General features: G+C 48.3%; 1 protein-coding gene across 50 annotated transcripts in view; it reads left to right on the plus strand.

Annotated features, from left to right (window-relative positions):
• Window positions 1-17,881, plus strand: part of CACNA1C (calcium voltage-gated channel subunit alpha1 C) — a 752,159-nt gene that overhangs the window by 694,076 nt on the left and 40,202 nt on the right. For 39 of the 50 annotated variants that reach the window (XM_058744174.1, XM_058744176.1, XM_058744175.1 and 36 more), the window contains 3 exons: window positions 11,052-11,084; window positions 14,394-14,522; window positions 16,762-16,827. In XM_058744174.1, coding sequence (XP_058600157.1) covers window positions 11,052-11,084; window positions 14,394-14,522; window positions 16,762-16,827 — 228 coding nt within the window. The remainder of the gene's footprint in view (window positions 1-11,051; window positions 11,085-14,393; window positions 14,523-16,761; window positions 16,828-17,881) is intronic. The other 11 variants (XM_058744178.1, XM_058744191.1, XM_058744190.1 and 8 more) reach the window with 1 other exon arrangement.

Genomic DNA, 17,881 nt, shown 5'->3' on the forward strand with positions numbered 1-17,881 from the left:
ATGCCCAAAGACTTAGTTTCCTCATCTGTCAAAGGAATATGATGATATTTACTGCAGTGTGTTTTGAGGCTGAAATAAGAGCATCTATTTTAAAACTCTATGTAACTGTAAAGCACCACTGAGTGGGAGAGACGATGGCACCCAAGCAAATGACATTTTTTCCAAAACCCCTACTGGAGTAGCTGGCAGGGCCTAATCTCCAACCAGTTATATCTAAGTATAACTGACTACCCACAGACCCTGCAAGGGCCCTTATTTCCTGGATATGCTTAGACTCTGGAACATGCTGGACAGCTACGGCCAGGTGAAAGGAAGCACCGTGTAACTGACCACTGCCCACAACTCAGGCCTCCATAAGCCTCCTCCACAAGCATGGTCCTGGAAGGACCCTGAGCTCAGTGCTGTGAATGACAAACCAATGAGCAATAACGTGTAGTCTCAGAGGTAGGTCCCTCCACCACACGGTTCTGCCTTCACGTTGTTGGCAGGTTATGGGTCTGGACGCTCCCTGGCATGAGGAAGTTCACAGCACCCAGGGCAGTTTCCCTGGGTGCTGCTCTAGGCCCTCCTGGAATTTTCTAGCCATACCGTCATCACAAGACATCCTTTCCCAGACATATGTTATATTTGGCAGGAATCCACACTTTTAGCCTCAGAGGAATCCATAAGGGCTTTCACCTGTCACTCATTATCTTTGACTCTTTTAAAACTACAGAGATCAGCTCTTGGTCCCCTCACTAAATCCTGTATTTATCCTAAATGCCGTCAAATACTCCCCACATTTATATTCATCTCCCCACAAATACTGTCTCTTTCCTCCTTGCCTTCACTACACAGGCCATGGTGCCTTATCCTCTCAGGAAATGGGTTTTCCACCAATCCCAGGAGCCATCAGTCATTCACTTCACTGTGTTTATAGTCTCACCTTCTGTGTATCAGGTACTATTTTAGGCACCTAGGATACATCAGTGGGCAAAACAAAGCCCGTTGCTCTTGAGCTGGCATTCTAGGGTTGGGGAATTATCAGACAATGAGCAGTGTTGTAAGTACAGAAAATAGGAACATCATACAGTGTATCAAATAATAAGTATTTTGGAAAAAAACTGTGCCAACTGAGGGGGATCAGAGGTGCTGGGGAACAGTGAAGGCAGGTGCTGTCTTAAAAAGATGGGCTTCACTGAGGAGGGGACATCTGAAGAAAGCAAACATGTGAAGGAGGTGCAGAGTTACCCATGCAGATACCTGGGAGAGGAGCTTTCAGGCAGGAGGAGCAGCCCCTGTGGCTGGTGCAGACTGAGCAGAGGAGAAGAAAGAGAGGATTGTACAGGGACCAGATTTTGGCTTTTACACTGAGCAAGAAGGGAAGACACCAGTGCCTTTGAGAAGAGCTGTCCATGATCTGACTTGCATTTCCAAAGGACCACCTTGCTGTCTATAGGAGTCGAGAGTGGAAGCCCAAACACCACTTAGAAGGTAAACACAGTAATCCAAGTAGAAGGTGATGGTAGTTGGCAACAAAGCAGTAGCAATAGAAGTGGTAAAAAATGGTCAGATTCTCAACCTGTTTTGAAAATAGAACAGTGTCTCCTGACAGACTGGGTGTGGGTGTGGGAGAAAGAGGCATCCAGGATGGCTGGGGCTGGGCCTCAGCAGTGGGAGGATGGAGTCAGTATCAACTGGGAAAGACAGCAGGTGAAGCATGCTTGCATGAGGAAGACAGGAGCTCCGTGAGGACATCAGTGGAGATGTCAGGTAGACAGTTGGGCACACTGTCTGGGGTCAGGACGTGGAGTCATCAGCATGTAGATGCCATTCAAAGCTGTAACAGTGGTGAAGAGCACCAAGAGAGGGAGAAAGGCAAAGGAAAGACGAGGACTGAGCTTGGGCCTCCGGCATGAAGAGGGCAAAACCCCTGTGCTCACAGCCACTCTGTGGTTGAATTTCTGTTCTCTCTGGGAGATGCCTGTGAACAAACACCAGATGTTACTAGAGGCAGATCGTGAGTCCCCACTTTGTCTAATTCCGCTGAGTTCTGCTGAGTTCCCTAGGCACCGGCCATTGCCCCTCTCCTCCCTGATGAGTTAACCTTGTTCTCTGCCTAAGGCCCCTTCCTCTGTGTGCCCTGTGAGGGCAGAGTGCAACAGCGCATCCCTCTGGGACTACTTTATTTCTTGGGTCTGAAATTATATTTTCCAGAGGGAAACCTAAAGAGGTAACCCCTGTGATTATTCATGGAAGACCCTGGAGCGTCAAAAACTGCTCCCTAACGTCCCAGACTGGAATCAACTTGGGTGCCTGGGACAACAGCCTTGCTCAACACTCTTCTTTTCCAATCTGCATTTTAAAGACTGTTCCACCACAGAAAGTGCTAAGGGGCCTGGATCTTCGCACTGTGGATATGGAGAAACATTCCCAAATAGTGAATTAAGAAGCCTGGGTCCTCTTTTCAGCTCTGGCACTATTAATCCCTGTGACTTAGAACAACTAACTCCATTCTCTGGGGTTCCTCGAATGCATGTGGTGAGGTGGGCAGGTTGAGATGGTCTCAACCTGAGGGATCTAGCATTGCACGATTCTGAACTGGGCTTTTTCTGATATACTTTGAGGCATTTTTATTTCCCTTCATCACCTTGCAGATTCGAGAGGGGCGCTCCTCATAAAGCTCCCAAGACCTGTGGGAACTGGCTCACTTGGCTTTGGCAGATCTCACGTGGAAACTCTCTGGAGAGAAGTCCCTAAAGGGACCTTCTGGGAAAGGAGCAGGACAGAGATTGTGTGAGGGGAAAGAAGGCTGGCTTCTGGGGGGGCTCAGAGGGAAGACAATCTGGAGGATTTGTTTAGGTGCCAAAGTGCTAGTCCACAGAAATGTCCAGAACAGGAAAAGCAAGTTAATTAACAATGGTACTAGTTGTGATCTTAGCTGATTAGGAGTGAGGTGGAGACAGGAAAAGAGGAGGAGGAAGAGGGAAATGATGGCTCCTCTTGGAGGAGTATTTGCCAGGCTATGTTAAAGACATTATGCACATGGTCAGATTAACTCCTCAGAGCACTTCGTCTCCATAGGAGGAAACCGAGCTTCACACAGGATGAATAGTTTGCCCAAAATCACATGGCTAATGGGTGGCAAGACTGGGATCTCAAATCCATTTCCATTAGAGAATCGACTCCTGCACTTTCGTTGGCTAAATCCCTGGACCAGACTGCCTGGGCATCTCAAGGGGCCCCTGCCACTCACAGGTCCTCATGCAGTGCATTGCCAGCACCGTGACCTGGCACAGAGCTGCCCAGCCTAACTTCTCTGTGCCTATTGATGCTGCCAGTGCTGGACCAAGGGAGCCAAGACTGCCCTGAGAATGCTCAGACAGATAGTGGTCTGCATACTCCTGACTGACACGCCTGATTAATAGGGCTCAGGAGAAAAGGGCAAAGTGTAAATCAGCCCCCACTACCCTTGCTCACTTGACACTTGCAGCTTGAGAAGGAAATGGGAAGGGGGGGACACTAGGGAGAATGTGGTAACAAGACTGGGAGGGATGGGGCTCCACTGCAGGGAGTGTCCAGGGATGTCTCCCAGGAGCCTCTAGGTGCTGGCCCCAAATCTTCCTTGCCCTGTCTCCTGAAGCCAGTGGTACCTTCCCACCACAGACCCACGGGACAAATAACTGTCTCTTACTGGTTTCCCATAAAAACAATAAAGCAAGTTTGATTCCTGCTCTGGTTTCAGGGTCTGCAATGACAGGGAAAGGAGTCATCCTGAGTCATAGAGAAAGAGTGTGCTGCACATCCACCCCCTCCAGGATGAGTCAGAGAGCTCCACACACACGCTTCAACCCTCTCTCCATCCTTCAACCCACAGTGCCTCCATGGGGTGGCCCTCTTGGTCTGCCTTTCCCTGCCCCCAAACATAACAGAGAAGGGGCCAGAATGGGCACAAGAAGGACAGGGCTGATGCCCCTCAAGAGCCATGATGAGGGGTGGAGGCAGACAGTGGATTCGTCCAAGAATGTTAGAGTGGACATGACTTTGCAGACCTTCGGCCCAAGCCCATCTCCACATATTCCGCACATGTGCATGGAGTATTTACTGTGCAGCAGAGCCTGGGGATATACCAGTGTTTCAGATGAGGACACAGAGGGCCAGAGGCAGGAAACAACGTGCTCATTCTCACCACTTTTTAATAACAAGGCCAACCCACAACCGGGCCCCTGACTCCCAATCAGGTGTGTTGGTGTAGGGGGCTCAGCTGGTGGCATTACCAGACTTTGTCTATATGACAATGGTCAGTGAGTCCAGAGCTGGTTCTAAGGTAGATTAAATCAAGATTGATCTCAGACTAAACTGGATGGGGCAGACTTGATCCTTGACATCTCTGTACACCTCTATTTCCCTTTGCTGGATCCCTTCTTCTATTGCTCATGGATCTCCCTTCCAGCTTCTTCCCACTTGCAGCACCATCCCCAGCACCAATACAAAGATGGTAGTGACTCAGTAAGCTACCTTCTGAAAAGTAACGTTACCGTTCTCTTTAGAGAAGATAGTAATGCTCAACTTAAAAATTGGAAATCTAGTGTGTCTAATATAAAACTTTGAGGAACATGACATCTGAGTGAAAAACATATTCCCCACCCTCCACCCTCCAGTTGCTCTACAAAGGCAGTTTTCTACTCTGCTTGGAAATAAAGTTAGCCCTCAAGAGATTTAGCAGTGCATCTATCAGCAGTCTAGTTGGCAATGAGGAGCCATTTTGAAAGTCCCTGGGCCTCTGCAAGGAGAGGTTTGCTGTGCAGACAGTGGACCACAGACTACCATGAGGGCAGATGTGATAGAAAGTCAGGCCTGATAAATCAGCCTGGTATGCAAGTTTTCCCAAAGCTGTTGCCTTGAGGTGTCCTGCAGGCTTGACTCAAGAAGTCCATGGGAACCTGCTTTTGTATGGAAATCCTGGTTTCGGTTCTTCATTCAGCCTGTGTTGGACAGTCTGAGTGTTCTGGCAGTTATAACCCATCAAGGCTCCTGTTTCCCTCTGCCTTCTGACCAAGACCCCTTCACTTTCTCTTTTCCTCTAATTTTCTTTCCTTTCCTTTCTGTCCCTATTCTCGTCTTTTCTGTCCACACACAGCCCTCTCCTTTCCCCTAAAATAGAAGAGTGGAAGGAGGCTGTCACAACACACCCCTTGGTTTAGCCAGACCACCATCTGGGCCTTGCCAGTGTCTCTTACATTAGTTCCCACAGGCTAGCAAGCTACTGTTGGTGTCGTTGCCAGAAAGTTTCTAAAGCAAAGGGATCTAGAACATTCCATGAGCCAGCAGAGGATGTGAGAGATCTATACCTCAGGCAGGTTCAAAAATGCCCATGAGTGCCCCCCAAAGCATAGTCTATACCATTTTCTCTTCATATTTAGTGCACCTTTTCTCTCTGTCATACTCTTGTTCTCTGTCTCCCGTTTTCTCTGTCCTGCTGGGCTTGTGTTCTCCTCTCTCTCTCTCTCTTTCTCTCATATATAGAATTCTTTGATGTTGTTAGCACTGCTGACAAACTGATTTCATTCATTTATTCTTTATGGGTTTCTTTTGTTACTTGAGTGAAGGATATTGACTGTCCTTCCCAAGGGAAGATAAAACTATCTTGACAATTTAATTAGTCTTGTTTAGCATGAATTATTGGCAGGTAATAGCACCTGGGGAGCCATCAGGCTGCAGGTGAATAACACAATGACTCCTGAGGCTTTAGCTGCTTCCAGCCACATGAGCTAGCCACTGTGCTGCTAATGATACAGAGGTCACAGCTGTCCACTCTCAGCAACCTAGCACACAGAGACAGGAAGAGCAAGAATGAGCCAGGAACCAACAACCCCCATGCTCTGTACCTCTCCAAAGAATCCCTTAAAGGAAGTCCTGAAGGGGCATTTCAACTGTGTGTCTGTAACCACAAAGATTCAAGAAGGGCCCTTCTCCTTCTGACTAGAATTTTACAATGGGAAACAGATACAAGCCAGGAGGTTTCCAACATGGTGGAGGTGGACAAGGGGGAAAGGGGGGCTGCTCTTTCCACTCTCCACTGCCTCATATTTGAGCTTCCTTTCATTTTTCCCTGCCCTTTTCTGTCCAGTGTTTCTGCCTCCCTTGTCATTACCCCTTCTTCCTTTTCCTAGCACCCCTCCTCCACAGATCCATCTCTAAAGACCAAAGACCTCCTCCACAAACCAAAATGGAAATTCTGCTTAAGAACTGCTTGCAACAACCCATATTTCCTTCATTTTCCCTTAAATCTTAAAGCCATTGACAGCTACCCTCAGCTTCTATATATCCCAGTTGACTTGTGCTTATTTAAACTTTACATCTCCCTAGCAAAGAAGCTCTTCAACTTCAGAGGGGTTACAGTTTAAAACATATTTTACTTTGGTCTCCTTAAAATTCCCTTCCTTGCTGCCATCTCTGGTGGCTCTAAGTTTTAGCATCTCCCACCTCCACATCTGCAGGGCCACACTTTAGTTCCTGGTTGAAAGAGGAGATAAAAAGGATAATGAAGACTCTTCTGCCTTAACCTACATTTGCTGGCTCCTGACTGTGAAGGTGGTGTCAAATATCTCTAGAGGCCCCTGACTCCTGCCATTTCCAGTCATCTCTGCCTGTACCAACCTGATGATTGTCTTCCTAACTTAGATTAACTAGAGTGTCACCAACAAAACCTCAATCCCTCTGCCTTCCACCATCCCATGACTCTCTTACAACTGAACCAGCTATGCTGTCTTGCAGATCAAATTAAGATGAGATTAGAGACAGTGAATAGAGAGAAGCAGAGAGCATAGCTTGGGAGGTAGGGAGGGTGCCAGCTGGACCCAGACTTTCAGGTGGTCTGAAATGGAACTTATATTAGATCCACTCCCTAAGCTCTGGACAAGAGATACTTAAAAAAAAAAAGCAACAGTTCTGACTCACATGCTCCTGTGACATTGCTTTTGACTCATGTTTCAGAGGAATGTAAAATTTTAGCAACTGATATTATAACCATTGTCTCAATGGCGGCCACTGGGATGGTGCATTCCTCTTCTGTGGGGCCTGTTCATGACTTAGCCAAGAGCCAACCTTCCCTGGAGGGAATCAGAAAGTAATCTGCACCTTTCAAAGTCAGCATGTCCAGAAAAGTGCAGCAGGGGCTTATCTCTTTAAAATGCTCTGTAATGACTCCATCCACGTTGCTGCAAATGGCAAGATTTCATTCTGTAATGGCCTGATCTCGAGAAAATATCCTGGAATACAGCTTTATTGGGTACTCCAGCCTAGATATCTGCTGCCCAGCTTCTAATCCCTAGTAGTCCTCACCTCCTTGCTGTGTTGAGAAAAGAAACACTCCCCTTTAAAAATTTTTTTTTGACGTTTATTTATTTTTGAGACATAGAGAGACAGAGCATGAACGGGGGAGGGTCAGAGAGAGAGGGAGACACAGAATCTGAAACAGGCTCCAGGCTCCGAGCTGTCAGCACAGAGCCCGATGCGGGGCTCGAACTCACGGACTGTGAGATCATGACCTGAGCCAAAGTCGGTCGCCCAACCGACTGAGCCACCCAGGCGCCCCAAACACTCCCCTTTTATATGGCTAAGAGGTATTTTCAACAACCTTTTAGTTCTTCAGAGAGACTGACTATGTAATGTTAACAATTGGGAGACACGTTCCACTGATTCTCCCCTTCATCCTTTTGGAAAAATCTCCATCTAGGAAAATCCTCTCCTTATCAGCCTCTGGTATTCCCTGAGCTTCACTCTTCAGTATCCTATGCATGCATGGTCTAAAGATGGTACCCCAGTGAAAAGGAGCAGGGAAGATATTCCAGAACCAAGACTTCATCCACTGAGGTGATAACCTCTAATTTGATCCTGAGCTTGATTCAGAATGACAGTTTTCCAGAAAATAGCTCCTATTTGCTGTCCAGTGCCACTCATATCATCATTGCCAGGTATACAAAACCTAGGTAATCTGCATAAATACACTAAACAAGGTACATGAGTTTCCTTTCTATTTGCCCTTAGCCTGTTAGCTGGAACCACTAGCCAGGATTCTTTATGAAAATATTCCACCTCTGCCTCACCAATTGAATAATAACCTTATTTCATTTCTACCAATTGTATGAACAAATTAAGTTAATTGACCAATATCTTTTAAACCCTTGAAAATTACCAGACCATTAGAAAACAAAGATTAAATAATTGGCTGCTGAGTGCCTACCATTACTGGACAAAATGCCACTGGAAAACTCAGCCACAATGTTCAGAATAGATAAGCTCTGTTGGCTCACTGTAGAAGGGTCTCCAGGCTCATGGGGCATAAGTCTTCAGAGTCTTTCCACCTTTTCCTCCCCAGGAAAACCACAGATGGAGAAACTCTAAGCTAACTCAGGGGAACTGGGGGCAGATCTGGGAAAGGGTCAAAGACGAATGGCATAAGTACTCCAGGCCTTCAAACAATTCCAAATTTAGTTCAAAAAGTAGAACTATTGCTAGGTGACCTTTCAGGGCAGTATACCAGGGAATCACAGAGTGGCAAACAGCACAAACATGGCTCTGAGCTTGAGGTGCAGGTGCCCAAACCCAATGGGTCCAATCTCCCCTTCTAGCTCACCAAGAGATTCCACTTACAGCCAAGCAAGGGTACCAAAGACTGGAATGACTACAGAAGATCATCTAGGAAATGTCCTTAGGGGGTTGGCACTATGTCAGTGTACTGTGGGCTCTGTGAGGGCGAGGGCTGTATCTCAAGCTTCTTCCTATTTCCACTTAGAAATCACCCAATGATTGCTTTCTTATTATGAGTGGTTAGTTTTTTTTGAGACCCTGGATCTTAAAAACATAGTTCTTCAAATAAGAATAGGCTTATATGAGACATTGACAAACACCACTCCAGCAGGTCGAAAGTGCCCTCTGAATAGCATAGCTTAACACCCAAGAAAAAAAATAATCTCCAAATTAAAATGAGTCTTCAGATTCTCCCAAAGTGAGACCCTTAGGAGAGCTATCATTACCTGGGCTGGGGACCCAACATAGGAGTCCCAGAGAGCCCCATTCTTCCTTTCTCTTCTTCCCTCATTGCTCCTCCTGACTTCTTCTTACCCCCTATTATAGAGGTGTATCATAAGTATTATTAAGTTAATACATATTTTTAAAATAATAAGATACAATAAACGTGATTAGAACATACTCAAAGCTAAATCTTGAAGTAAAATATGACTTAAATACATGAGATCTTCATTCAATGAGAGCTGTGGAAAGCTAAAAAGCAACAAGGAAACACACAGTTAATACATTTTAAAATCCCACATGTGAGATTCTGAATGTTTAAGAAGTAAGAAAAATGGTTAAAATTTTTCATGGCTGGGGGTTAACTCATTAGGGCCACATCACCCAGATATGTTCTCTAAATTGTCTCCATTCTGGTCCTGTTCAGGATAGGATTGACCCAGAAGATGCTTAAGGTTTTCTCAGGGATCTTAGGAGTAATGGAAGCTTTGGTGGTTTTCAGGGTGGATCCAAGAGGAGAACAATGGCCCATGCCTCCTATGGGAACTCTATCTAATGCCCTGGCATTACATGTAGTGTAGATTTACCTCTGTCTGACTCACACTCCCTTCCCCATTATAGGTCTAGAAACACAGAACTTCTTATCCATTAACACAGGAACACAAGCACTCAAGCAGCTTGAAATTACTTCTGTATGTGTGTGTGTGTGTGTGTGTGTGTCTGTCTGTCTGTCTGTCAGTGTCTGTGTGTGTCTGTTTCTATGTTGTATCTCATCCTGCTAGCTAAATTCTAGTGACCCCACAGCCTCCAGGCCTGTCAACTGACCTGGCAGCTGGTATTCCTCATGAAGCAGAAAGCAAGATCTAGAATGCACTCTGTAAATGACTAGAGAGGTGTCCCTTCCCTTCTTTTCCCTTGCCTCACCCTTTCTCTCCACCATTCCTAAAAAAGGACATCTTAACAATTTGCTATAGGGAAAAAAAAGGAATTTGCTGAGAAATCTGTTACCAAAGAAGTATTTTCAGTCTGCAACTAAATGTCTAGTTGTGCACATTTCCATCCTTCAAAAATTCCATTACATGTTTCCTTGTTTGTACCTTAAAAACAGAAACACAAGAGCAACCATCTGAAAGTGGAGGGTAAAAGCAAAGTCATGACCTTCTAGAAAGAGTTAACAGCTCAGATGGTCAGGATCCATCAGGGGCTTAGCTCTGTGTGCTGGGGCCCAAAGAGTAGGGGCATCTTCCTGGATACAAGCTCAAGGAACTGGGAGTTGCAATGGGATACTCACCAATGGCCAATTTCCTCAGCTCCTCCCCTAAAATGAACTCAGCAGTCAGACCCATAAGAACAGCTTTTTTGAGGGTTAATAATATCCTAAATTGTGTGCAAGTCTTCAAAATGTAAAAAACATTCATTATGGCCAAGGCTCTACACCTATAGACTGGGAGCTAAGCAAGACCAACTCCCGCCTGAACCTAAGCTTGAGGACAAGCCCCCACTACAGGGGCGTTGAGGACCACCTCTTTAGATCCCCCTCAGTGATAACTAAAATTCAGTTTTCCCCTAAACTTGAAGGACCATTGCCCTTGAACTCCTCTGCTCAAGTATGTTTGGGCAGGGATGTGCACTAAGCATAACCAAGGCCTTTCTCCTTCAGCTGGCAACACCCAAGGTAAGTTAAGTGCATAAAGGTTATCTTAGGAGACATAGCTCATTTCAAAAAACAAAACAAAACCTTCCTGCACAAAATTCAGAAGAACTCATTTGCCATGGGTGTGAATTATTTAATGTGTGCCCAGAAATGGTCCTGAAAACAAAATGCCTTTGGGTCCTCACTAGATGTGAGACACACCTATGCAGAGTCCACTCACAGTGATGTCCCAGAACCTGCCCAGCCTATGCTTTGTATTTCTTTCACTTGTTTCCTTTTGCCCTCCCCTGCCACGGTGTTGCTCCTGTGTTAGCCGAGACCTAGAATACCAGGCATCTTCGTTGGAGACTCATTACAGCTTATCTCTATCTGCCTTTCTTTAAAGCCAGCTGAACATACCCAATGCTCTCCCTTTATGGTAAGACCGACCCTCCTGACCACGCTGTTAGCTTCTGTGACCCTCCTCTAACACCCCCACCATCACTCCCCACCCCGGTCCCCAGAGTCTCTCGGAGCCCAGCCTCGCTCCTGTTGCCGTTGCATGTAGCCACCATGTCGTGTCTGTCCTGCCCTCTCCTGCCTGGTCGTGTGTGAGCCATGAAGTGCTGTTTGTGTAATGGTGTTCTTTTCCCTCCCTGAGCTTTTCTCTGGGTGATAATTCACTGTGATCTTGACCATCTAATGAGCCACCGGGAGAGAATTGGACCCAAGGGCCATTTCCTGTTAAACATTCTGAGGACTCCACTGGCTGAGTCTCTAGCCTTAATCTGATGTGGGAAATTTGTGCAGGGCACCCATAAGCACCATGGTAAGGGCCTCCAGAGAAAAGAGGAAAGAGAAGGATAACAGAAAGTCAGATGATGACTTCCCACTAATCATCCAGTGTCTGTAACATCTGGCCTCCTGTGTGCTCAGTATTTAAGGCCACAGTAAAATGTGTAAGGTGGAATTTATTACTGACAGTGTGGCTGAATATCCAACCACTCCAACAAATATACCCATGAATTTTTCTAAATTGCTGAAGTTCATTAAAATTAGGCTATCCCCACTTTTCTACAGCGGGCTGCAAGCAGAAAAACGAACTCAGTAGTTTGATTGGAACACTCCTGATGTAGGAGTCTATGATTCACTTTGCCTAAAGTGACAGATGCCACTGGGTGTGACCTTGAAGCCTCCTTGGAGCAACCTTCTCCAAAAAGCTGCCATCACATGTTTTAAAACTGAGCCAAGTGTGAGTTTTTAAAAGGACGAGTGAGTAGGTCAATTCCCTGAAAGTCAGCAGAATGGGGGCAAGATTGGGCCGGCCGGTGGTGTCTCCTAACACAGCCCATCCCAGGCTGGCTGGAAGGCTGCCAGGGAAAGGCTGAGACTGGATGTTGTACCCTACTTCACAGAGGCAGCCACTGGGGTCTCCTTCTTCCCAACAGTGTCATTTGGCTTCTTAGAGGACGTTTTTGTGTCTACATGGAAATGTGCTTTTCCTCCATCTAGAGTGTTAGGAAACTATAGCTACTTGTGGGGACCAGGGAGGGTGGTGAACCCAGCATGGAATTCAGACTGCAAGCTTGACTTTTATTTTTTAACTTATTGGATCCAGATGCCCCTGTAGCACCAGCTTCTCAAACTCTTGACACTCAGAGCTGAAGTTCCCCGCATAAGCTTGTTCTTTCTTGTTTTTTCTCCTTTCCCGAACATAGTGGAACTGACAGCTGAGTTATAAAACCCCAAGCCTCCTCTGCCTTCTCCTCTGGGGGAACACAACCTCCTTTTAAGGACAGAAAATAGAATTTCAAGTAGATACATGGGTGATAGAAATGCGGAGATTAAGGGCATGAAAGACTTCAAAATACACAGGCAGGGTAAGGGCCCAGGGGCAGGATGAGGAGTCCCATCCTGAGTCCTGCGATAGCCCATGAGCAGGCCCCCAGATGCCCACAGGTCACCCTGCCTAAGGGGAACAGGCCCACTGACAGGATCTGAGGCAGCTGTGGTTTGAAAATAGAAGAAATAGTGTGACTCCTCCCCTGTCTGGAGAGGCAGACAACTAGGAGAGACCCTTCGGACATGGTTTCTGTGCAGCCTTCCCAGGGCAGAGTGAGGGTGTGCCGACACGTAAGCTGCTGCCTCTGAGGTTTTTGCCACCCTCGTGGGTCTCCCATGCTGAACAGGAGTAGCAGGATGGGTGGCCTCGGGAACCACCAGCCATGTCAGTGACAGCAGACCATGGGATTAGAACAAAGGGCATTTGTGCTAATAGGATTTTCAGGGGTGCAGACAAGGTGTGGATGTTGTCAGGATCTGGCCTGGAAAGGACTAAAAAGAAAGCAGAAAGGTGAATCAAGAATGGGGAGGGCAGACACAGATCCAATGACTGCAGACTCCTCCTCCCTTGAGGGAGGCACAGGACAGGAACAGTAACAGGAAGCCCAAAGGTCCATTCTCTCCTGGTGCTGACAGGGTTGGGTGAGCTGCACTAGCTCTGGGGAACAGGCAAGTGGCTCCCAAGGGGCTGCCACCACTGGCTCTCTGGCCGGTGTGGGCAAAAAGAGGGCCAGGGATCAGTCCATGTTGTTCTTAGGTCTGGAGGCAGAGTGTGACAGGGCAGTCTGTATTGCCCCTGAGCCCTGGGCAGGCACGTGCCCCAGCCCCAGGCCCCTCCAGGTCCAATAGGCTTGCCCTGCTAGCCAGCAGACCCCCAGCAGCAGCATATTCCTGCTTCCACTTGCCTTGGCCTGGATTCTGTCCTTCTTCACCTTCCCCTTGCCCTCAAGCTTCAGAACTCCCCTGAGGAGATGATCTGCCCTAAGCAGAGACCCTTGGTCCTCTCATATGGGGGCGTGGACTTTAAGGCTCACTTTGAGGGACTACCCCCCCCCCACCTCACCCTGCCTGTGCCCCCCACCCCTTCTAGGGTCTCCTACAGCCTGGAGAAGGTTAGGGCCTCTTAGAAGCCCCAGGGCAGAGGGGAGTAGAACAGCTTCAGAGCCCAAGGGGAGGCAAGGGCTGGGAAACAGTCACCATCAGAGCACTGAGCACTGAGCAGCAACCCTATACCTACCTTCCCTGTAGCCATGTGGGAAGAGGTAGCACAACAGGAGCTCTGGAACCCCGAGCTGCCAGGGCACAAGATCCTGCAGTGGGCAACGCACTCCAATCCTGTTTGCTGTCAGCCCACCCGGCCCACCAAGACCCCAGTACAATCATTCAGGGTCTGGGATGGAGGCCATGACCTGACCTGCCCAACCACCTTGCACAAAACCACATCCCGCTCCGGATGCATGTCCCCCAGCCAAGCCAGACAAAAAAGAGGCTGGGCTGCTTCCTCAGCATCCAGCAGAGGCAGGATGCACCCAAGACAGCTAGCTCTCAGCCTAGAAGATTTCAAAGCATATGGAAGTTCCTTATGGAATCTTCTGTTACTCCACCTAGGGGGTTAAGAATTAGGACTAAAAGGCAAAAGAGGAGAACAGATAGGGTTATGGGCTCAGGGGCCTGGGCACAACTTGGCTCTGCAGAGACCTCAGGCCTGAGTTGTCTACCTGGAAAAGGTGAGCAGCTGGTCTCCCATCTGTGACCCAGTGGAGAGAATCTAGTGCAGCTAACCCTTCCCTGCCTGCCTCCACCCCAACCAAGGGCTGTGTTGCTCAGAGCAGGGCCCACCTCGTTCTTGCCCCTCCCCTCTTTGTTGCTGTGTTAACTACCACCTCCTATTGCCGATGGATTCCAGAACGCAGAGGAGAACTCCCGCATCTCCATCACCTTCTTCCGCCTCTTCCGGGTCATGCGCCTGGTCAAGCTGCTAAGCCGTGGGGAGGGCATCCGGACCCTGCTGTGGACCTTCATCAAGTCCTTCCAGGTAGCCACCTCCACCCTAAGCAGGCTGCAAGGAGAAGAGCCTCTTCAGCTCCCCAAAGGTGGGGCTGCACAAGGGTCTCTCCCCATCTCCTCCTGGGCTCCCTGCGTGGGAGGCGAGGTGATGCTACACAGGAAAGAGCACCCCTAGGGGTCCAGTGTGGGGCTCACACTGCTGCTCGCCAGCTCTGCCCTTGATTTCCTCCTGTCTATAATAAGGTCATTGGGCTGGATTTGTGGTTTTCAAAAGCAAGCTCTGGAGCCCCAGACTTCCCCAAAGTCAGAGCAGAGAAGGCTGGGAGCTAAGGGGGAGGCTGAGTGGTTCTGCTTTCTTCTCTCATCTATGTATTTTTCCACAAGAATTTACTGCACAAAGAGGTTTTATGGTGGAAAAAATTTGAAAAACATGGGCCCAGATGATCTGATAACCTCAATGGCCCTCCCACTTTTGGCATTTTTAGGATCTGGCTGTTACCTGCCTCCCAGTAGGCATTTCTGCAGTGTCTGCTGTCCATACCTGTTTGTGGACTTAGCCAAATTCTCCAGGACCCCAGTGTCACTCCACTCAAGGAGAGACAGTCCCCTCCCAGGGGCAAAGGGTTGCCTAACTATAGGATCAATTCTCTTTTCTCAGCCTTTATTTTCCATCTGTGAAAGCAGAATAACGGTCGCCCCTGGCCAACTGGTTATGTAAGTCTGAAGTTAAAGAGCAGCAGACTCTGTGAGGCCACTGGAATTTCTTGAAGATGACAGTGTAGGGCCCCTGCAAGTGCTGCCATGCTTCCTTAGCCCAGCACCAAAGGCAGCTTCTCCCTGCCCATGGAAGCACCACTGTCAGGCTTCCCAGCACTGAAGGATTCCTTCCTTGTCCCATGCTATGGCCAGTCTGAGCCCAGGGATGGGCATGGGAGTGGATCCCTGATCTGAACGTGCCCATAACAGAAAATGCAGTCAGAGGAAAGTGCTCTCCAGACAGATGCCTGCCTCGCTTTGGAATTCTATACCAAAGGCATAAATAAACACCCTTCCAGGCAGCCTCCTGCCCTAGGAATCATCATCCGAGATCCTTAACTGGATCAGCCTTGCTGCACTCCTCAGAGCCAGCTGTCCACCCACCAGCCCCAGGCTGGCTCCCCACTTAATGATGGCCTGCAGCTACCCTCCCTGCCACCCCCAGCCCACCTCCCCCCAACCTGTGCAATGCCCTGCCCACTCCCTGGGAATCTGAGGGTTCCGGTGAGAGCAGGACTGGTGGCTGGCCCTGTCGGTGGGTGCACCCCTAGGGTCCCACAGCTATGATGATTATACAGGCCATACACATTTCTCTGGGCAAGGAAAAGGCAACAGACAGGGCTGTGTGGCTTGAACGTGGATCAGGAGCTCTGACCTGACAGAAAAAGCATTCGTGTGATCTTGCAATGCCATCTAGTGGTGTGTGGGCACCTGGCAAGGCATTTCCCAAATTCTTGGAATCTCCTGGATTCCAGAGTCAGCCCTGAGCCCCAGGGATCTCTCCCACTCTCCCCGGGAGAAGCAGCAGAGACTCTGGAAAATGAAGTTGTCTGAGCTGCCAGGCAATAATACATTGAGTGAATAAAATATATGGGACCCAACAATGTGGAAGGCATTACATTAAGCATTTTATAAACCTTAAATCATTTAAACTCCACAAAACCCCTGAGAGGTAATTCTTCATTCTTATCATTCTTCAGAAGAGGAAACTGAGGCTCTGAGAGGTTAAGTAATATAGCCCAGCTCCTATGGCTAGAACGTGGTAGAAATAGGATTTGAACCCATGATCTTTCTTTTATTTTCCTTAGTAATTGTTTTTATTACAACTAGATCATCATGCTACATAAAGGAAGGGTGTAACCAGCCTCTACCCCATGCCTCCCCAGGAAAACTTGGTGTGTATCCTCCATGGCTTTCTCCTTGCTGTACAGAGCCTAATTGGAGGACGTCTGCTCATTCTTGATAGTTTTTATTAAAGCAGTATCATACAATTTCCCTTACTCTGCAGCCTGATTTTCTCAGTACACCACACTCACTGCTTCTCGGGCAATTGAAACCAAGGGAAAATGGGAGGTCAATGCCATGGTTCAGACCTTCCCCCATACGCTGAACTTCTGTGGGGCCCTGGGAAATGCCACCTCCCAAAACCAGGCCACAGTGCCCCCTGGGAAGGGATCTGGCCAGCCATCTCCCTACTGGTCTCACGCCCTGTACCCTGTGCTTCCTTCCAGGCTTTGCCCTATGTGGCCCTTCTGATAGTGATGCTGTTCTTCATCTACGCAGTGATCGGGATGCAGGTAGGACAGCTCTCCTGCTGCTCCTCCGCTTCTACTTTCTCTTCCCAGCTCCCAGCCCCACTTTCCAGACACCTCCTCCCTCCTACCTCCCTCTTGCTCTGACTGTCCCTCCCTATGCTTCCACCTCTGAGACAAGAAAGTCACAAGAATTAGAACATCCTTTCAAATGGCAGCCTTATGGATAGGAGGATGAATGGCCAAGTGCGGTACACAGCTTCTCTCTCCTGCACCCCAGGCCTGGCCTCTGCTCTCAGGTAGGGAAAAACACTCCAAGATTAACACCAGGGGCCTCTGTAGAGACAGCCCTTCCAAGAAACAACACGAAGGGTGTGTCAGACAGCACCCCTCCTTTTGCCCAGGTTTGCCGGCCTGAGAACCAGCCCCCAACCCAGCATCATTACGGAGAAGCTCATGACTGAGAGGGAGGGAGAGAGGGAATGGAAGAGTGAAGGAACAAAGAAGGAGGAGGGAAGAAGGGAGTCAGGTGGGCAAGTTGTCCCCATCAAACACGCAGCAGTTTCAAGGGCCCCCTCACAGGTGCCCTCACACTCTGTGGCATTCTCCAGCTGGCCTCTCCTCAAGGCTCCAGAGAGCTCCCACAGCCTAGCACTCACACTGGCAGGGAGCTTTTCCTCAGTAGCTCCCTAAGGAAGATTCTCCTACTTATTCCTTGCAGAAAGACCTCAAGTTTCCTAGGCCGAAATCTTTTGAGATGAGAAGAGCTACCTTAACCCTCACCAACGGTGGCAGCTTCTAGGATAGTCATATCTTTAAATGGTCATAAAAATAAGGAGGCCCCTAATTTCATGGATAAATTAAGCTTGCCCAAGTCCAGACTGCTCTGAAATCCAAGAACTGAATTTGGAAGAGTGTTTGGGCATCTGGGCTGAAATGGCAAAGAAAAGGAGGCCAGAAGCGTAAGTCTTGAGGGCCTAGCAGTGACTGTAATCAATACCACAGCGCTAGACACTTGCAAGTGGCTGCAAGAAGATCCTAGGCATTCTCACCACACCAAAAAAAAAAAAAAAGTTACCTGTGTTAACTGTGTGAGGTG

Source organism: Neofelis nebulosa, chromosome 8 (genome assembly GCF_028018385.1).
Source record: "Neofelis nebulosa isolate mNeoNeb1 chromosome 8, mNeoNeb1.pri, whole genome shotgun sequence".
Taxonomy (NCBI): Eukaryota; Metazoa; Chordata; class Mammalia; order Carnivora; family Felidae; genus Neofelis; species Neofelis nebulosa.